The sequence below is a fragment of the Benincasa hispida genome, chromosome 6 (genome assembly GCF_009727055.1).
Source record: "Benincasa hispida cultivar B227 chromosome 6, ASM972705v1, whole genome shotgun sequence".
Classification (NCBI taxonomy): Eukaryota; Viridiplantae; Streptophyta; class Magnoliopsida; order Cucurbitales; family Cucurbitaceae; genus Benincasa; species Benincasa hispida.
Genome location: NC_052354.1, coordinates 28,294,597 through 28,317,349, shown reverse-complemented (window position 1 = coordinate 28,317,349; position 22,753 = coordinate 28,294,597). Strand labels below are relative to the sequence as shown.

Sequence of the window (22,753 nt, the reverse complement as noted above, 5' to 3'; positions counted from 1 at the left end):
CTAGACATATGAACTTAACTTTGTATCTCAAATACAGACATGTGAATTCAGGCAAAATAACTCTACACTCCCAACACACCACCCATATATTAACAACAGACATATAAACTCCAGACATCCTATCTCAACTCAGTTCCCAAATAGCCGCTTAATTTATCTTAAATTTGGTCTTTGGCCCATTTGGGCCTTAGGTCATTATTTGCAACCAGCACATATATATATAGATATGTGTTTAATCAATATTGGGTGCTGCAAATTAAAATGACGCAGACGCCAAATTGAGAGGTTTTACGGCAGCTTCAATTTTGCAGTGTTACTTCCATCGGAGTGCAGTCCTATTTTCGTCTTCGATTTTGGATTCTCTGATTGTTTATTCCAAATTTTCGAGTTGTAGTACTGAAATAATCAAATAATTCATGTTAGACTATTTAGGAGAGATTTGTAGCCTAAGTTTAATGACCTTTTGCAACCTTCATCATAATACAGAAAATTAGACATAGTCCCGAGTTGAGATGATAATATCGTTTTCTTTTTCCCTTCTCTTAATTATTTATTATTGTATGATTGTTAAAGATATTATTTAGTGTCTCCATTTGTCTATATCTAACATAAATTCCCAACACAAAAGGGTTTTAGAAAGAAAGAAAATAAAAATTACACAAAAGTAGGAGGCAGTAATACAATTATTCACAATAATTAATATGGAAAAAAAAAGCTTAAAAGTGTTGTATTTGTTTGTTTGCTTACTTGAAAATGACTTAGCACAAACCCATACTCATGCTGCCTCATCAAAAACATGCATAGGGCTGGAGTGTCTTAGAAACATGGACCATCTTCCATTCTAATTTTTTCCACAATAATAACTCACTTTCTTCCCTTGAGGACAATTAGCCTTTTTATATATACTTGCAGCCTTCAACACAGAAAAGAAAATTAATTAAATAAATAAAACAAAGGGAGAGCTAAAGAAGAGAAGGAAAAGAAAAGGGTCCAATGGGAGGCATTGCTTGGACTGAAGAAGAAGATTACTTACTCAAGAAATGCATTGAACAACATGGAGAAGGGAAATGGCATCGTGTTCCTCAATTGGCTGGTTTGTTTTTACTTTCTAATTTTCATAAATATGCTTTTATTTAGAGTTATGTCTTTAAAGTTTAATGACGGTTTCATCATTTCCAAAGTTCCGTGTTTGGTTCGACTTATAAACTTGTTTATGGTTTATGTTCATATCGTTTGAATTTAAACTTTTCTTTTTGAATATAGTAAAAGGTAGGACGATTCGATTACTAATACATTCATATATCGATTGAGTTATGCTCACTCGGACATCTTGATTTACTAATTAGTGTTTAGTTAATTCTCATGGGCTTATGAAAAGAAAGATTGAAAAGATGGACTACTTTTTTCTATTTTTCTTTTCCCTTTTTTATTAGGGTTTTTTATCCTCTTTGACATTAGATATTTATGTTCAACTACTATTTTCAATAGCTAAATGGATTTGCAAAATTATGTATAACATACACTACTTTTGTTTTGAATGTATGATACAAAATTAAACCAACATACTGGGGTGGCTACATTTGTTGCTACCCATTTATAAATTTTTCCAAACACAAGTAGAAAATATCAAGTTAACATAAAAATTAAATTTTATAGCCATTTTATAAAAGTAGCATAAAAGCTTGATATACTTGAAAAATACATCAATTTTATCATGTCAGTGAATAAAAATATTAAATTTCATATTCTATCATGTATTTGAAATGCTATATATATACTATAGAGATATATACATAGTTATGTATAACAAATTAAGGCCAAATTTAGCAAACCACTTTAGGTTAAAATGTCTATTGGTATTTCATTTTCGCGCTACATAGTTAGGTCGAAACAATAACTAAGGCCATTATTTGACAACTAATTAAGATAGATGAGCACAATTCGACATATTTGCAATTCGAATAATTGATAGCGTGAGTTAGATACACTTTTTAATCCAACCTAGCCCGACTCGTGAACAATCTACTTCAAAGGCTATGCAAAAATATGGGATTTGAGCTAGAGTTAGCTTAAATGTCATTTAATTTAGAAACAAAGGTAGATACAGAGATGGTCCTCCAAAAACAAAGATGCAATGATTCACGTGTGTCACATAGCTGTTAGCTTTGAATGCTCCATGTGGTGTGTGTATAATTTTGCATTGTCTATTTTAGGCATTTCTTCAAACACTTGGTGTACTTGGGTTTTGCATTTTGGTCACATTTTGTGAGCTATTTTAAGCTATGTTTAATTAGACCATATGTTCTGAACATATGTGGCAAATGATATTACCAAAGGGGAAAACGATGTCGTTTCTTAAATATTGTTGGTGGCACTGTTTTTTGAACCACACCATCAACCATTATTACTGTTTATCCTTTAAAGCAAAGAGTTAGGTACAGAGGAAAGTTAAGAAAAGGAATTGGGTTAGCCATAAGTTTTGATAGATTTTTTTTTAACTCTTAAAAATGATTAATCAATTACACTTTTTTTTTTAACTTTCAATTTTGATTCTATTTGTAGTTGTTCGTATCGTTATATTTAACTGTTTGCGTGACATGTTGATTAAAATAAGACCCGATGACTTCATAAGCATGTTGTATAAGGTTACTACATTAGTTAGGTATAAATTATGATAAGGATAAGTTTGGAAATTCAATGAGATAGATATATAGATTTAATACATTCTAGTTTAGATATTTCTTTAGTCTCTGTACTTTCGATTTTAGTTTATTTAAGTTCATCTATTTTCACAAACTTTTAACTTTTGCTCATTTTAGATTATGTTCTTTAATAGTTGGCCAACCCTAAAGGTTATCTATCAAGTAATTGGCCGATCGTAGATTAATTGACCTTCAGGATCACTACCCTAATTAATACCTTTAGGGTCGACTTCCTTGGCCCATTCCAAGCTTAAACATTCAAACAAACACCCCTTTGAGTTGACTCTCCAATTTCTGATCTCTAGGAGTATGGCCTCCATGACCAATCTTAAGGGTCAACCTATGATGGACTCTCATGATCAGAGGTGAAATTACCATGGGCCTAGAAGGCTCGAGTTTCTTAAATTCAATGTGTTTTTATATTAATGTATAACAAAGTTATTTTAATTATTAAAATGGTTATCTGGCACAGTGACAAATATGCTCCAACCCACCCTCAATAACCTTATGGCCAAATTTTTCCTCACGAAATTCTTTTATATTATTTTCTTTTTTTGTTCTAATATTATAATGACCGTAACATCACGTTTTTTTTTTTTTAAAAAAAGCATACCATTTAATGATGCAGTAGATTAAAATATATTGTACGAAAAAAATTTTTAGAACTAAATTACAAGTTTAGTATTTAGACTTTAAAATTTGTATTGATTGGGTCTATCAACTTTAAAAAGAACTTGACTTTGACTTTGTGTGCATTAAATTTTAACCTTTCAATATTTTGTCCAATAAATTTTCTACATTAATTTTAAATTTTATGTTAATAGAGTAATATGTTATTAGCTATTCTATGTTTTTTTAAAAAATTCATTGATCGAGTAAATACAAAATTGAAAGATAACTTTATTAGACATAAATTCAATTTTATATCTAATAAATCAATTAACTTTTTGTAAAAAAATTAATCGTATATGTCAAGAATATATCTAACATAAAAATTAAAACTTTAGATGTCTATTAAATATAATTGAAGTTCAATAATGATCGTTAGAACACAAATAAAATTTTATTAACTAAATTTGTAACTTAATTTTTTTACTCATTTTAATATTTTTGCAAAGCTTTAAACTAAGTCCTTTGAACAAAAAATCTCGATTCGTCATAGCTCATATCTTGGAGGCCTAATCATCTAAGAATTGATCTTGTTTCTAAATTTACGATATAATTTTAGTTAACATGAAGAATTGAGTGTGATTTTTGGTGATTATGATAAAGGTTTAAACAGATGTAGAAAGAGTTGTAGATTAAGATGGTTGAATTATCTTCGTCCAAATATCAAAAGAGGAAGCTTTACACCACAAGAAGTTGACCTCATTCTCAACCTTCACAATATCTTGGGCAACAGGCAAGGCTATTGTTCTATATTTGATCTTTATTCTTTGTTTTGAACCTTATTATTGTTCTTTCAATTATGGTCTCTGTTTTTTTTTAGTCCCGAGTTCTATAGAGAATAGGAGTGTTTGATCTCTGAGCATTTTCAAAACATACTTCTTTTAGTTTTTAATTTTTTAGAATATGTGCTACAGTCCTTGAATTTTCAAAATATATCTTTTTAGTCTTCAAATTTTTAATAATAAGTGTATAAGATCCCTGAACTATTTTTTATTTAACTTTATATAATAATATAAAATTTTGGAAAATTTTGGATTACTAAAATATGTTTAAACAATAATTTTAGAGAAAAGAGGTAATCTTAAAAAAAATAATTTTTAATTTAAAATAGTAATAAAAATTAATGTTGACACTTTGTAAACCTATTTTTAAAATCTAGAGACTAGGAAAGTATATTTTAAAAATTTAGGGACCAAATGAACCTATTCTAAAAAATTGGGGACTAAAAAAGTATGTTTTGAAAATTTAGGGACCAAACACACATATTTTACAAAACTCGAGACCAAAAATATAATTTTTCAAAAAGATTGAATTAAATCTAGGTCTTTTGGTTGTCTTTAAAAAGCTTAAATATATGAAAAGAAATATTAATTTTTTTTTTTTAAAAAAAAAGGACAGAGACTTCTAAAATATGTAAAGATAGTTTTCCGGAAATTATGAATTCTTGGGAAAATTTCGACCGGAATTATGATTTCTGGAAAAAAAAATGTTTCGCCTCTTCATTTGTAAATTTTTTTCTAATAATTCTTTCCTTCATTATTTTATTTCTAAAATCTCTTTTAGTTTTTCTTTATTAAGTCAAATCATTCTTCTTGAAATAATTTTTTTCAAAAAGAAAATCTTATCAATTTTTTCTTTTTAATTTTTTATTGAAAAGGTTGGCGAAAAAAATTGAAGAAAAGTTGATGAAACTTGAAGAATATTAGGGTATAAATGTCTGGCATCATCTTCATCAACAAACGAATCTCGTAAACAAGTCCTTTTATGGACCCATTTTCAAAAATTAAAATTAAAGTGGTCCATTTTTATCAATTTTCCTACTTGTTCTTAACACGTGACATTTCCATTTTATTCATCTGTTTCAATTTAATAGTTGATTTATCAAATTATACTAAATAATGAAAATTATTTTGTAGAAAGAATTAATAATTTTTCTAAGTATAGACATTTCTAGAATTGTAAAGATAGCGACAAGATTTATTAATTATAAATTAAAGTTTTCTTCTAATTATAAAGAAGATTAAGAAGATATTATAAGATATAATATATTAATTCAAACTTTTTCTTTTTCTTTTTCTTTTTTCTTTCTCTCTCTTTTTTTTTTTCTTCTAAAAAAACACAAATCTTTGAAAGCAATTGACGAGTGACCTCTTTATATAGTTGTAAATATGTGTATATATACATATATGAAAATTTCGATAGATAAAAAAAAGTCAAACTATTTATAAAAATATTAAAAAAATTTGATAAACTTCTATCAGTGATAGATTTCTATTAGTTTCTATCACTATAAACACTAATAGACGTCTATAGCCTCTATCATCTCCTATAAAAAAAGATTAAAATTTTACTATTTTGTGTAAATAATTTTTCTTATTTTTATTTGAAAGCATTCTAAAATTGGAAAAAAAAAAAAATGAAAGATGGAAGTGATACATCATGTGGGGGTGAGCATCAAATGAGAGATAAAACTCCTTAAGTTTCTACGCTAAATTTGCAACTCATCTTCTTCTTACCATAACACTTTTCCACACCACACCAATTCATTTCCTCATAGGTAAAATTGACATATAGTTTAAAATGAGAGGGTAAAATTAGACATTTTATATGAATTGGGAGGTAGTTTGTGCTATATTTACAAATTCTTTTGTATTTGTGTTATATATGTTATTACTTCTTTTCTAATTGCTATATTTCACAACTATCCCTTTATTTTTGGTGTGTTAGATGGTCAATCATTGCTGGAAGATTACCGGGAAGAACAGCAAATGACATAAAGAACTATTGGAATTGTCATCTGAGCAAAAGGCTGAATGGTCAAGGAGTTGAGAAGTCCAATTCCACAAAGGAAGCAACCATTTTTGGCAAACCACCAAAGTGGAAGCCACTTCAAGAAGAGAGCAGCAAATCAAAAGGAAAAGAATATGTTGATGATCAAAATGGAGAAATTAGCCAAGGAATATTGGTACAAAATAATGACAATCAAAATTTACCAATTGTAGTTGAACAAAATAGTAGCATGAGTTTGGGAGATATGCAAATGGACTTCCGATTTGATCAACAAGTGGTCAAAGCAATGGAGGATGAAGATGGCTACAACAAGAGGGAGCTTTGGGATGATTGGATCTCAGAAATGGATCTTTGGATTGATTCTTTATGAGAGTGAAGGAGGAAATTAATTATATTTTAGCTATTAGCTCTCTTGCATGCAACAAATGAATGTAGCATTTTAATACTAAAGTTTGCCTTTATATTATCATATGGTAGCATCAAATAAAACTTGTTTATGGTTATTTTTAAGTTGAAATATTATTTCTCTTCCATAACATTTCCATAACTCTTACTACATTTTCTCTATTGTTACATTTTAATGTTTAGTAGTATCCATATTTGAGTTTCATTTTAGTATTAGTTTAAGCCTTTTTAGTACAATTGTAAAATAACTATTAAATAATTTGGATGAAATTTTTATCATGTAAAATAATATTTTAAATTACTTCTAATACTTTTCTTATTTTATTTATTTTAATTAATTTATTAATGAGAATGTGTTTTTATCTTCTGGTAATCAAATTTTAATCGATTTAATTACTTGATCAAGAATTGGGCTTGATTTCTTAAAATTGAAAAAATATTTAAAACTATTTAAATTGTGGTTACGAATTAAAAATGAATAAATAAATATTGAGTTGGAAGAATTACACATTTTTGGTCCCAAAGGTTTGAAGAAGTTTGTTTCAAATTTATTCTTAGGTTTTAAAATTGAACAATCTATATGATAGCTTGTAGAAATACAAGTAGCCTTTTATTTAGAATTATGAGGGCTAATAAGAAGAATATGTGTCAATAGCACCAAGAAGTCATATGGAAAAGTGAGCTTACGTTGACCAGCACTGAAAATCTTCACTAACCCTATATCATACGTTATTATGCATCAAAGTATCTATTGTTGCAACTATTGCAGGAAATGATCGCATGCGTTGGTCCCAGACCACTATTAGGCTAACCACATGCGTTGATCGTCGTGAAGACTAGTTCATTGCATGGAATGCTACGTCCACAAAGTGATAATCGTGATGGAAGATTGATCGCCAAGTGGGTAGAATACGTTGACACTTCAGGAGAAATAAGCTTAAACGCATACCTTGGGAATATCAACAAGATAAGGTGATGCCGACTCTCCCCATATCACAACAAGAGTAGTAGTGAATCAGAACGCAATCATCAATGTTGTCGACGTTTGAGCTCTATAAATAGAGCCTTGGATCTTCACTCAAACCATCTGAGTTTCTGCCCTAAGGCAGATTCTTGTGATCCTAGATGAGAGTATGGGCAATACACTCTTTAAGAATTCTTCACCTCCACAGCCCCTTTCCGAGTGACGACCGGAGTTTCGCTGGAGATAGAGCTCGAGAGAGACTTCTTCACCATCCATCCATGGCACCATCAGCAGCCTTGATGCATTTTGGATGAAAAGAAAAAGATTGCTTACATCTAGCTTTCCACCTCTCATTTTATCTCTATATTGTATTACATTTTGGCTTAAGACATTAATATATTTTGTAATCAATGCATCTCTTAGTTCCTTCAGCACCATCTTCATCATCTTCTTCTTCTTTATCATCGTCTACATTCATCACTTAGTTAAGTATCAAAGACAGCCGCATAATCAGTCATGCGACCTAGAGATATGGCGCATGTAACTAACCACCGAAAGGTGTGCGTTGCACGAGTATAGTGAGTTAATCTTCTTTACATGGTGTGAGGCTGTCGCCACGCTTGTCTATGAGCTGATTAGCTACAACTAACTGCCTGAGAGGGTAAGTAGTGGAACACACTAAAGCAAGGTAAGCTTTGTTCCTAGAGATAGGAATGATCTTATGCTCAACGCAACCATGCATTATAGAGATATTAGCATGTGGCTGGCCACCAAGAGGTGTGTGATGCATTAGTGTGGCAAGCTGGGATTACTCGAGCGACCAAACATAATGAAGCCACCTTATTATGCGTTAACAGTTGTTGCAAAGTTTCTTTGCTCAATCTGTTTAGTTAGGAGTAGGAGTAGCGTATAATCCTTTAGCTTCTGTCTTTTTACTTTTATTCCTCACCTCAAACACATTACTTCACAAATATTATTTAGTCACAAGTTCCTGTGTTCGACCTCGGATCATCCCGGGAAACTTGCATTCTTGTTATACTTGGCAAGAAAGTAAGAAAACTTGTGATAGGAACGCATGGTGATTGCATATGCGCTTAATGCATATTGCATATTTTTCAGTTCGATGCATGACCATCGACGCATGGAGATTAACATATAACATAAGATGAGTACATTTTTCCTCTTCTCTTTTCCAATCAACACTATACCCAACATTATATTAATGCTCTAGTTTTTTCGCTACCTTTACATAACCATTTACTAACTAATAGAGGACCTAATGTGGATCATTAAATGTGTGTGAAAAAGTGATAGGATGACTCACCACTAGATATACGGATGTTAAATGGGAAGCACTGACAACCATTATAACAATAAAAATACTAGCAACAATTAAACAAGTACAGGCACAGAGAAGTTTGGTAACCCAGTTCGGCGATAAACCACCTACATTGGGGAGTAGTGTGCCTAAGAAAGATAATCCACTAATATTAAATAATTAAGCAGTTTACAACGTAGTACTTATCTATAATACATGACTACTACAGTGACTCATATATAGTTCAACTCACTGATCTTGTAACTCCCCCTAAATGTGAGACTCCCTCTCTCAACTGTACTTAGGCTCCCCCTAAGTTTGATAATATTAGTATTAACCACATCGGCTTCTGACGATGAGTGAGACTTCTCTCATGATGATATCTTTCATCAAGTCAATGAACTCCTTTCACTAATGAATCTTAGGATTCCCCTAAGATGGAGAACTACTTCTCTAAATTTGAATCTTAGATTGAAAATCCTTTCTCCAGTAGCAATGGCTTAAGCTCTCCCTAAGACAAAAATCTACTTCAAAGTGTTTCACTTCAACGAATGAAAAACTTGTACAAGGAAATAGTGAGCAACAAGCAAGAACACAACGATGCACAATATGGTCGCATAATAAAACAAGTCTTGCTTCATAAACAAAAGAAGCGACCCTAAGAGAGGGCCATAAATATCCTTATAAAAACATGGCTAAATAAGGAAAGAATGTCTAGAAAATATTTTCCTTTTTAACAAAATAAGATCCACCATAAAAAGGAAAATATCCATCAGAATACTTCTGCTGAGATTTTCCAATTTAGGAAATAAAAATATTCCCAAATAAATTCCATGTTAGAAAAGACAAATATTCTGCAGGATGACGACTTGCCTGGGCGAGACTCGAGTTATATGGATATTACTTGAGTCCTCATTGTCAAAGCTACTTCATAAACCCCAATTAGAATCTTCCTCAGGAGACTTTTCAGAATCATGTTCGGATGTCTCATGGGTAGCATCAATATCAGATCCAACAATAGCTCCATCGTGATCCTCAACATACGAGCTGTACTAGCATCAACATCATTAGATATCTTCTTGTAGCTTAGTAAGAGAAGGATGAACATTGAAGTCTTCATCAGAAGCATAGGCACGACTAGGAAAATATTCAGGATTCCGTTCACTCGAACTAGTGTCAGGATTAGCCAAAATAACGTTTTCCAATTTCTCAACAATCTTAATAGTTAGAAGACCAACAACCTTTATAGTTATGGTATTTGTTTCAAGAGAAAAATTAACAAATTCCTCACCAGGTTGCACGATTTTAGGGGAACCATCGAGCTCAACATTCTCAGCAGTAATTTAGAAGGACTAATTACAGGCAATGTGGATAAAAACGAAATCGTTTCAGAAATAACTTTGTCAACAAAATCATTTAAAAGGTTCTCACCAGACATAACCAAACTCTCCTCTTCCAACTCAGAAGTAATAGGAATAACAACATTCTCTTCAATATGCACACAAGAATCAGGTAAAACAAATTTAACATTGCCAGCACCAGAAGCAGCATTATAATCAGTCACATTACTACCAACAAGAACCCTAACATCATCAGATGATACACCAACATTTCTAGGGTTTCTAGGTAAAACTCATGCATGTGACTCGAAGAATCACTAGAAGAGGATTTATTATTTTTTGGGACTAGAGTGAAGAAGTATTCACCTTCTCTTTTCCTTTCATTTCAACAAGCTAGCTCGCTCTGGAACACTTTCTTCTTGCTAAAGAGGGAGAAACTCCAATTTCTTTCTTTGCAATTGTGAAACCACGCACACGGACGCCATATTTGTTCGTTGTAGATGGAAAAACATCCTCATTGACATGCAACTTTCACTTGACCTTTTCTTTGTATCTCACGATCTTACTATCAGATGTGTGTGTTCTTTGTCTGGTGCTAATCATTTAAGGAAAAAGCACAAAAATCACAGATAAAGAACTTCTTCGGAGTGGTTGAGAAAGAGGAACAATCATGAACGAAAACCAACCACACTTCAAATAAAAGTAATTCAAATTCAAAAGAAAATTTGAAATTAAACACCAATTAAACTTCCCCATGCCTTCACTAATTGTAATTAACATGGTTTTAGCATTAATTTACCACTTGGGCTCCCAAGAAAAATGGACCAAGTAAATTATCAAACCAGCCTAGAAGACCAATTTCTATGCCTTTAGAACAGAAAGACCCAAGGCTACTCTCAAGGCCTCAAAACGAACTGCATCTAAAGCCTTGGTAAATATGTCAACAATTTTTATTTTCATGCTAGTGTGCTACAACACCAATTGTTTGTTAGGTCTCGGATGAAGTGATGACGAATGTCAATGTGCTTAGTTCAACTATGTTGGACAAGATTTTTAGAAATATTTATATCACTCACGTTGTCATAATAAGAGTCATGACATCTTGTGGGACATCATACTTCGTGACATTTGCTTCATCCAAATCAACCGAGTACAGCTACTCCCTACTACAATATATTCAGCTTCTTCCGTCAACAAGGATACACAATTTTTCTTCTTGCTAAACCAAGAAATCAGGTTATTCTCAAGAAAGAAATAGTCCCCAGACGTACTTTTTCTGTCCTCGAAGCTCCCCACCCAATCAACATTGTAGTAGGCAACTAGAGAGCTACTTGTATCAAACGTGTATAATAAACCATACTTGCTTGTGCCATTTACGTATTTGATTATCTTTTTTGTGCTAAGAAAATGGTTTTTTTTAGGACAAGATTGATATTTAGCACACACACCAACAACAAAAGCAATGTCAATTCCGCTGACAATTAAATAGAGCAAGCTCCCAATGATACTCTTGTATAGGCTCCCATCAACTTAACATTTTCACATGAGTTAGAGGTGGAGTTCTTCTTACACTGGTATTTTCAAGACCAAAATTTTTCACTAAATTCTTGACATATTTGCTTTGAGAGAATAAGATTCCCTCATTCAATTGCTTTATTTGAAATCCTAGAAAACAGGATGGGTTTTCTACCATGCTCATCTCGAATTCTTCCTTCATTTTTTTCATAAAGAGCTCGACCACTCCTGTGACATCCCTCCTAGTACAATATCGTCATCATAAATTTGGACAATCATAAAATTCTCATGAGATTTTTTTACAAAGAGAGTTTTATCAACTCTTCCTCGACTATACTCGTTGTTGACAAAAAATGAAAAGTAAATGTTTCATCAAAATACACACCTTCTATTTAAGTGTAATCCTGAGCCACTAATTTGGCTTTATTTCTAGTGACATTGTCGTTCTAATCAGTCTTATTCTGGAATATCCACTTTGTGCCAATTACATTCATAGATTCTGACTAGGGGTAAGAGTCTAACATCGTTTCTCACAAATTACCCAAGCTCTTTTTTCATGGCATTGATTCAACATTCATCTTTAAGAGCTTCTTTTGTTGAATTTTATGTCTTAAAACTCGTAGTTTGTAAATTAATAAACATATTCTGTTTTGTTTTTCGATAAAGTTGTTATTGAAATTGTAATCTTGAATCCAATAAACTAAGGTCCTAAGGCTATTTAATGTAATTTAAATTTTATGTAGTGACATAAATGTGGATCAAGTTCAAATATATAGCCAAAATGGTCTATAGTATATGAATAAGGTTGGGCGCCTTATTCTGGGGACACTATGGATGCGGCCCACTTTGTAGTTAGTATAAACGATGTGATCCTGAATCGTTCATATAGAGATATGTGAGTAGGGGCATCCTATATAAAGAGTTTACATAAGACTAAACCATGAAATAGTCACTTTTTACGTTCTAAATGTCGTTTTATGTATAAAACTGACTATTTCGTTAACTGATGACCTAGGTAATTTAATCTTAATCCTGAGCTAACTATGAACTTCTATTCACTCGGAATTATCCTTAGATTTGCATAGGTGAGGGCAGCTCAATATCGTTGGCCCAATAAGCCTCCCATTTCAGGGGTAAGATCGGGTAGATAGTTGGGAACATAGGGTGCAAGATAGAATTCACTCCTACCCGTTATAGGGATAGTAGATAGGTTGTTCCCTTTAGTACTGAATCTAGGTCTTAAACAAGGGGCCCTACCCTCTTCTTTGCTCTAGAAAGATTCGGTTTATAGATTGGACCTTAAACCAATTGTTCATTAGAGGATCAGTGGAACTTAAGCGATTGTCTAAGTGATCGTGTAGGAAAAGCTAAGCGATCGTCTATACGATCATTTGGTAAATATTAGGTGCTAAACGATCGCTTAGAAAAAAAGTAAACGATCATTTAGTAAATAGCATGCGCGGGTGTAAGCGTTAACGATCGCTCAGCACTCACGTATAGGTAAGCGATCATTCAACACTATCGTATAGGCACTGATTTTACTAAGCGATGACACACTTCAACATTATGTTCACGCATCCAATGTTTAACACACCGTGAGCTATTTAGGCATCTCAAAGCGATTCTTCAACTTACTCATCCATTATGAAAACAAAAGAGACACCGATCTATTATCCCTTAATGGTCTAATTAATAGACAATGAATATAATCACATTATATTCATAACCTATTGATTATATCATATATTAACCATAGCATTTTTCCTTCACTAGATATAAATCATACTTATATCCAATTTTCTCCAAATTAATGTATCTCATACATAAAGTTAATTATATCATATAAAATTAACTAGTTCAATTATATCATATATAATCGAACTCCCTCTTGTCAATTTGAACATTTCAAACTGACCCAAAAACTGATTCTCAACTTGTATCCAAGCTACCAAGGGGACTTCATGGACCTATGGCTCGAAGCTCCAACGCTACATGAATAACTTAATAAACTCTTTAGCCACGATATCCACCATCTATTAATTGCTAGACATTTCACTAAAGACTGACAGTCGAACTCTTCTTACCATAGATATAGTTATATGTCTATTGGATATAACCAATCATCAATACGATGACCCTTCACAAATGCTCATAAGTACAGCTGGACCAATTTACCATTTTTCCCCTGTAATTACATCTTACTCCTTAAGTACCACTGATCCCTCTAATGAACAATACAACATATTCCTACTATGTGTGAACACCTCTCGGGCCATGAGAAGGTGTGTGGCGCCACATCGTTCAAGTCCCGGGATCAGCCCTTAAGAGAGCAATCTATCTACTTACCTCTACTTTGGGTAAGGAGTGAACTCCATCTTATGAAGCTGAGTTCTCAGCTCCCAAATCAGATGAATCCTCAAAGTGGTAGGTTTGAGTCGGCGCTCTGGCTACTCGCACCCATGCAAATCAAAGGACCGCCCTCAATGGCAGAATTTGACAACTCACTCAGGATTGAAGTCATGTTACCTATGGTCATCCTAGTGAAGTGAAGTTCTTATCATGAACGGAGTTATATGATGAGACGTTAACACTTCATGGTCAGGTCTTATACAAACTCTTTGTATAGGATGCCCCCGCTCGCATGTCCCCTACACGAATGATCAGGATCAGACCATCTGTGAAAAGTCACAACACTTGTAACTATTCCACAGAGCGGGCCGCGTCCGTAGCATTACCAGGATAAGGTTTCCCTCCTATATCCATATATTACAAACCATTTTTGTTGTCACTTAAGACATGATCCACTTGTATGTCACTACATACATGCTTAAGTTACATAAAGACAACCAGGGATATTAAGTTTATTGGTTTGTGATAAAATAAAAACATCGAAATGTGCAAAGTCAAGAAGTGAAGTAAATATCATATATATTATACATCACAAGCGTTCGTAAAAAATTGTTTACAAACTACAGGACACGAGACTTTAAGGCATAAACCCCAACAATCTCCCACTTGTCCTAAAGCGAATGGGGATTCAAAAACAAGTACAAAACAATAAACTCGGGCATAAAAACCCAGTACAATAAAATCTCCCACTTGCCCTAGTCCAGCTGCGGGCGATCCTGTAGACCCATGATCTGAAGGTGACCCTCAAAGGCTGTAGTCGTGAGAGCCTTCATAAACGGATCAGCAACGTTTTGCTCCGAGGCACTCTTCGTGATGATCACGTCTCCTTAATGCACTATCTCGTGGATCAGATGATACTTCCGTTCTATGTGTTTGTCGTGCCTGTGACTTCTGGGCTCCTTGGAGTTTGCCACAACATCACTATTGTCACAATAGAAGGTGATGGGCCTAGACATATCTGGAACAACTTCCAGCTTTGTTAAGAACTTCCTGATCCAGACGGCCTCTTTAGCAGCTTCACAAGCCGCTACGTACTCGGCCTCCATCGTGGAGTCGACGATGCACCCCTACTTGTGCGCCACCACATTACAACTCCTTTGTTAAGAGTAAAAACTGATCCTGAAGTGGACTTATGAGATTACTTATCAATTTGAAAGTCAGAATCCATGTATCCAGTAAGGATCAAATCTCTAGACCCATATACGAGCATGTAGTCCCTCGTTCTCCGAAGATACTTGAGGATGTTCTTAACTGCGGTCTAGTGACCCTAACCTGGGTTAGACTGATACCTACTGACTATTCCCACAGCATAGCAGATGTCTAGCCTAGTACAGAGCATCACATACATCAAACTGCCAACGACAGATGTATATGGGACCTGTCTCAACTCCTTAACCTCTTGAGGCGTCTTAGGACACATGTCCTTAGACAAAGTGACTCCATGCCTGAATGGTAGTAGGCCCCTTTTGGAGTCCTGCATCGAGTACTTGAGCAAGATTTTGTCAATATATGATGCCTAAGACAGTGTTAGCACTTTGTCCTTACGATCCCGAAAGATCTGTATACCCAAAATAAACTGAGGTCTCCTAAATCTTTCATTTGGAATTGAGTCACTAGCCAGTTCTTAATTGTTTTCAGTAGACCTACATCATTCCAATGAGTAGTATATCGTCTACATACAACACTAAGAAAGCTATTGAACTGTTGACTATCTTCTTTTAAACACAAGGTTCATCAGTGTTTTGGTCAAAGCCATACGACTTGATCGCAGCATCAAATCGAATATTCTGAGATCGAGATGCTTGCTTCAGCCCATAAATGGACCAATTCAGTTTGAAAACTTTTTGCTCTTGACCTTGGGCAATGAATCCTTCGGGTTGCAACATGTAAATGGTCTCCTCAAGATAGCCATTCAGAAAAGCTATCTTGACGTCCATTTGCAAAAGCTCATAACTATAATAAGCACAATGGACAGGAGGATGTGGATCTACTTTAACATGGCAATAGGTGAAAAAGTCTCCTCGTTGACTCCCTCCACTTGGGTATAGCTCTTTGCCATAAGTCGAGCCTTGAAGGTTTGCACCTTTCCATCGGCACCCCGTTTCACAACTTTACAGCGTGGACTGTGCTTCCTTATATGATCCTCCTCCAAGAAAGTAGCGTTCGTGGAAACAAACACTTTATTTTCGGATGGATCATAAAAGTAACCCCCTCGTGTACCTTTCGGGTTGCCTACAAAGAGGCACAACCTCGACCGTGATTCCAACTTCTTGGGATTTGCCTTAAGCACATGTGTTGGGCAACCCCATATGCGAAAGTGACGTAAACTAGCTTTACGCCTGTTCCACAACTTCAGAGGTGTTCTCGCAACACTCTTAGAAGGAACACAGTTGAGAATATATACTGTAGTCTCCACTACGAAAACCCAAAATGAGTCTGGTAAGGAAGCTTAACTCATCATCGAACGAACCATGTCCAACAAGGTTCTATTTCTCCTTTCCATTACACTATTCTGCTGAGTTATACCCGACGCTGAGATTTGGGAAACGATTCCATGTTCTATAAATAGTCCTGGAACTCAAAATCCAAAAACTCTCCACCTCGATCTGATCGAAGTGTTTTAATCCATCTATCCAAAGAATTCTCAACTTCTGCCTTAAATAATTTGAACTTTTCAAAAGATTTAGACTTTTGTTGCATCAGATAAACATACCCATATCTCGAGTAATAATCAGTAAAATTGATAAAGTACTCATAGCCTCCTTGAGCTCGCACATTCATACGACCGCAAAGGTCAGAATGTACTAATTCAAGACGCTCTTTAGCTCGATAACCTTTTCCAGTAAAAGGTCTTTTAGTCATTTTACCCTCAAGGCAGATTCGTACACTGTTAAAGAATTTTCTTCTAACTCGCTTAGAAGGCCATTCTTCACCAATCTCTCAATCCTATTGAGATTGATGTGCCCTAATCGAAGGTGTCAAAGTTGTGCATTTTCTTTTGGAGAAACTCGTTGGCATTTAGATTGAGTTACGAAAAATTTAAACATCTCTATGTTATGGAGGGAACTTAAGGTTAATGGTCTTAGCACATACAAGTTATTTTCTAGTATAGCTGTGCAAATTTCAACACCATCCTTATGAATAAACACTTTATTTAATTTAAAAGAAAAAGTGTAATTCCATTGTAACAGACACTTTACAAAAATAAGGTCCCTTTTTAGTTCAGAAACTACAAAGACATCTTTTAATACAAGAAACCTATTTTGTAAAGTTAACTAGATGCTTCCCACTGCCACAGCTAAGACGACGTGCCCGGTGCCTACTCACAACGTCATCTCACCAGCTTCCAGCTGTCGCCAGGATCTAATCCCTTGAAAAGAAGAACAAACATGATTAGTGGCGCCTGAATCAATTATCCAAGCGGAATAATCATTCTCCACTAAACAAGTTTCTAACATAAGCAAATCACATTTACATTTGTCTGCTTTGGCCTTAGCCTTGATTGCCTTCTTTTCCTTCATATAGCGAGGACAATTCCTCTTCCAATGTCCATCCTGGTTGTAGTGGAAACATTTTCCTTTTTCAACCAGCGGTAGACACTTCTTTTGGGCGACAAGTGGCGGGTTAGCGGGTGCATTCCTTTTCCCCTTACCACCCTTCTTCTTCTTCCCCTTTCCATAGTTAGAAGTTGAAAGTGCAGACTTTGTTCCTGAGGTCGAACCTCGATGGAACCTTTTCGAAGACGAGACAAAATTTGCCTCACCTCCCTTTTTATCCTTACTTTTCAGCAAGGATTGGTAAGTTTACAACTCATTGAGGAGCGTAGTAAGGGAATAGTCCATTTGTTAATAATCGTATTACTAACAAAGTGGAGGAAGCTCTCCGGCAATGAATGCAGGATAAAGTGGACCATCATATTCAGCACATGTTCACGTACAGAGGTGCCTTCCTCCATTTTGGAGCTGAAGATGTGTTTCAAAGCCTCGTGCTTGAGCTGTCCAGATAGTTGTCCGAACATTCCCCGCAGGGACGCCATGATCTCACGTGCTGAGACCATGGGCTCAGGTTCTTGGCCAATACATCACTAAGACTGGCAAGATATAGGCTCGGGCCTTCTCGTTTTCCCGTGTCCAACGCTCGTACGCCGCCTGAACATTTCAAGTAGCATCCTGAGGTGTGAATAGGAGGACAGTCCTCCGTTAGGACAAACATTAGATCCTCGATGATGAGTATCGTTGAGCATATGTTTCTAACTCGAATAGTTTTGGCCATTCAGTTTTTCGGCACTAAGTAAATTGATAGTGGCTATAGCCATTTAAAACCTTGCTGAAAAATGAATATAACTTTTGTAAGACTTTACAAAACCACATTTTTAACCAATTAGTTTTAGCAAAATAGTTTCAAGTACCCTAAGTGATAAGACTTCTATTTTGCAATGATGCCCCAGCGAGGCAGGACAAACGTCTTCGGTGGGTGATTAAATGTCCATTCACTGGGATGAGACATTCTCAAACATTAGGTAAACCAAATTTTGAAACTAAACCTAACAACCAACATTTTTTCGATCTAGAACTATTAACCCTTAATAATTTCGTGTAATGTAACCCCTCTGTTTTCAACCCCAGAGTCCCGCCTTAATGCACCCACCGTAAGGAAAAAGCAGATTAGGACAAGAGACTAAGTAACCTTACTCCTACAGGAGATCAAATAAAGAAAACGTTGAAAAACAACCATCTTATGACTAGAAGAAATTTGGGCTTTAATGTCGGTTGGAAAAAGTGAAATCGGATGTATAATGTTGATTTAAAAAAAAATGGATCTTTAATGTCAGTTTTAAACCGACATTGAAGATGGGCTTTAATGTCAGTTTAAAACCGACATTAAAGGTGTAATGTTTTTTTTTTTTCTTATTTTATTAAATATAATATCCCTAAATCGCGCGTTCCTTCTCTTCTTTATGCCCAAACTTTTTCTGTCGCACCGTCACTAAACCTTACCTCGCCCAATCCCTAAACCTTTCCCTCGCCATCTGCCGATCTTATCAGCTTTCTTCCTCGCCAATCTGTCGATCATTCTTCAGCTTTCTTCGCTCGCCGTCCGTCGATTGTTCTTCAATTATTAGAGTGATTTACCCGTTATCGGAGTTTCGTTGTTTCTATTTTCTTCAATTATTAGAGTGATTTACCCGTTATCGTCAATGCAAGAATCTGACACCATTAATATGGCTCTATTTTTTGTTTGTTCTTTAAGTGTACAGTCTGTGAAAGTTGAGATTGATGGCAACAAATTGACAGTAACGAGGAAGAAAATAGAAACAACGAAACTCCATGGGAAACTTTCAAATAAGACGAAGAAGAAAGTGGATTTGATTTCACCAAAGCCCAAGAAGGAAAAGGACTCGAAGCCCAAAGATAAGATCGATGATGACCAGATTTCTTCGAATAACAATAAATCCGACAAGAAAACAGATGAGAATAAGAAGAAATCTAAAGAAGTAATTTGAAAAATCAACAAACCCCCAAATGAAAAATCGGTCCCCTCTATGATTCTATTTGATTTTGTGTGTTGTTCTCTCTTTTTTCAACCGCCAGTGACGAGGACGGTGTTGAAGGTTTCATTACACTGCCAAGGCTGTATAGAGAAGATTTAGAGAGTAACAACGAAATTCAAAGGTAAGAGATATAAATCAACAATTATTATCACTAAACAAGAACATGATTTCTGATTTAATTTGATTCTATTTGATTTCAAATAGGCGTTCAAGAGATGTCAGTGGACAGACAAAAGGATTTGGTGACAGTGAAAGGCACAATGGATGTTATGGCCTTAAGTGGTAGCTTAACTGAGAGACTAAAACAAGCCGTTAAAATTATCCCAATGAAGAAGGAGAAAGATAAAAATAAAAACGAAGGCGGCAGTGGCGACAACAAGAAAAATGTTGATAAATTATTCAACATTATTTAGGACTCTCATAGTAGCTTACAACATAGTTTTGCTTCTATTGGACAAGGATTAAGCAAATTCGGACACCAACTAGCAAGGATTTGGGTTCTTTTGGATTCAGAATAGTTTCAAAACTCTTCGAATACTTTTTAGCAAGAATATGAGACTATTTTGTTTAGACTTGATTCAAAGTGCCCGAATTGAGATTTAAAATTGCTTTGGGAGTCTTTCAAATAGTTTAGAAGTTCTTTTATACGCATTGTGCAAGTGGAATTCATCTTCTAGAGTCTATTTGTTATGTGCTAGCCTGTTTCGGGCTTCTATTGTAATTTATATATTATTTATGGCTATATATTGATCATCTTGAATCATGTGTTTTGGCTAAATAATAGCATGTTGTGATGTCATGTAGTAGTGTAATAGCTTATGTGTGAATGAGTTTTTAAGTGATATGGTGCATATGACTTTGTTGACTTGTTGAGAATGTTTGGTTGTGCAAATGATTATGTTGGAGGCATGTTGTTACTTTATGTGTTTTGACATGAGATATGGTTGAGGATTATACAGTAGAAATCATGCATTGGTGAGATTTTGTAAGAAGAGGGTTGAGAACCTTGTGAACTTGTAAAGAAAATGTCTCAATGTTGGAGGCATGTTGTTACTTTATGTGTTTTGGCATGAAATTTTTGTTCTTATGTTTACGCCTCTCAACTGTTTGTGTAAATGTCTCAATGAAAGCCAGCTATAATTTCACTCCAATATGTCTCTCTACTCCTAGATTTTGGCCTTTTTATGTGTGTATGGCCTTTGAAATTCGATTTGATTAATGGTTTTGTTGTACACGATACATTTGTTGAATTACTTGAAGTTCTTGTGCATAATTACTTGCTATCTTTTGTGATAACATCCTTAAGACAGGTAGGAGTGAGAAGTTGAGTGATGAAGCAATTAAGGAGACACTTGAGAAGGTAATTTTTACTGTGATTTGGTGTATCTCATTTGGATGTGTTTTTACTGTGTACTGGAAGTTTGCGGTTGTAGTTGGGAGAAATCTAGCAATTTGGATGTGGGTAGTTGTTAGCCTAAGCATATTGGAAAATAATAAGTGTTATCTCCTAGACTGTGGTGCTAAAATATTTGTTTGGGTTGGAAGAGTGATGCAAGTAGAGGAGCGAAAAGCAACAATTCAAGTAGCTGAGGTAAACTTTTGTGCCAAAATTTCAAGTAATTAAAGTCATGGACAGAATTTATCAAACAATACTTTATATTCACGAATTTATTGCTAGCCAGAATAGGCCAAAGGCAACTTGTGTGACTTGGGTTATAGAAGGCTATAAAACACATTCTTTTAAGTCCAACTTCGAGTCCTGGTCAGTTGGATCAATGACTACAGGTGCTGAGGAAGGAAGAGGAAAGTAGCTGGTAGTTACCACATCTAATTGATAAAATGAGTTTTTTATTCTACTTGCTTTAATTATTATTCAAAATGGTACTCTTTTTGTAAACATCTCTATTGAAGCAACAAGGTCTCGATCTCAAGGGATTAACAAAAAGTGCACCAGTGAATGAGGAAGTTCCATCGTTGCTGGAGGGAGGCGGGAAAATGGAGGTTTAGATGATACCAGTTTTGGTTGTTTGAAATGGTTAGATTAGTTTTGATTGTTTAATCGAGGCCCTGATGGTTTTCATTCTCTAGGTATGGCGAATCAATGGCAGTGCCAAAACTCCATTGCTTGCAGAGGATATTGGTAAATTTTATAGTGGAGATTGCTACATCATTCTTTACACCTACCACTCTGGTGAGAGGAAAGAAGATCATTTCTTGTGCTCTTAGTTGGAAAGATGGCATCGAGGTTAGTTAGCAATTTAGGGTTTATTTTGAGAAAATCTAACTATTGTAAGTTACATACTTAAACTTGGAATGTGGTGGTACACTTGCCAATTGAGTTGAATAACTAGTGTTGATTCTCTAAGAAAGGGAATAATGGAAGATGGTTTCTGATCTAATGAAAGTATCTTGATCATGTAAAAGAATAATTCTTGTAAACAAGTGTAGAGATGTTTTCTCATTCCTTACATTTTATATCATGACAATATTTAAGTGCATTTGTAACATAAACATATGTGTTTATTGCTGTTAAAACCATTTTTTCTATTATTTCAAACCTCAGGAGATCAAAAGATGGCTACATGGTTGACGAAATACAATGTCCACTCGCTGAAGGGAGGCCTGTTTAGGTACCATAAAAATAAGTTACGTTGATAAATAGTTTTCTATCTTTGGAATTTCCTTTCATATGCTTTTCTTTTGGCAGGGTCGTATATTTCAAGGCAAAGAGCACCCAATTTATTGCCCTCTTTCAACCTTTTGGGCGCTCAAGGGGTTGTCTTTATAAAGCTTCTTTCTTAACTCATCTCTTTTGATTAGATCACGTGTAGTTTCTTTTCAACGGTTCTGATGTGGAACTGAGAGGGTCTTTGAACACACATATAACATCATTTTCTTAATGAATTCTGGTGTAGGGTTGGCTTGAGCTCTAGGTTCAAGAAATCCATAGCAGATAAAGCTTTGGCTAATGAAATTTACACGGAAGATTCTTGTTGCCCTTATAGCGATATCACAAACATCCATTCACAACAATAAAGCAGTGCAAGTTGAAGTTGTACATAGTAGTGATTTGATAATTTTCTTTCAGTT

The 22,753-nt window shown here is 34.7% G+C and overlaps 1 protein-coding gene and 1 pseudogene across 1 annotated transcript; both read left to right on the top strand.

The window, feature by feature from the left end:
* The first annotated feature begins 949 nt into the window (after positions 1 to 949).
* On the top strand, positions 950 to 6,694 carry LOC120080453 (transcription factor MYB1-like). The gene is made up of 3 exons (XM_039035107.1): positions 950 to 1,093; positions 3,975 to 4,104; positions 6,099 to 6,694. The coding sequence occupies exons 1-3, from the start codon at positions 994 to 996 to the stop codon at positions 6,529 to 6,531; spliced, it is 663 nt and encodes a 220-aa protein (XP_038891035.1). The 5' UTR covers positions 950 to 993; the 3' UTR covers positions 6,532 to 6,694.
* A 12,615-nt stretch (positions 6,695 to 19,309) lies between these two features.
* LOC120079189 lies at positions 19,310 to 20,076 on the top strand (annotated as a pseudogene).
* The last annotated feature ends 2,677 nt before the right edge of the window (positions 20,077 to 22,753 follow it).

Coding starts and splice junctions, on each gene's coding strand:
- LOC120080453 (XM_039035107.1), top strand. CDS start 994: ATGGGAGGCATTGCTTGGACTGAAGAAGAAGATTACTTACTCAAGAAA. Junction 1,094..3,974: donor TCGTGTTCCTCAATTGGCTG/GTTTGTTTTTAC, acceptor ATTATGATAAAG/GTTTAAACAGATGTAGAAAG. Junction 4,105..6,098: donor CACAATATCTTGGGCAACAG/GCAAGGCTATTG, acceptor TTGGTGTGTTAG/ATGGTCAATCATTGCTGGAA.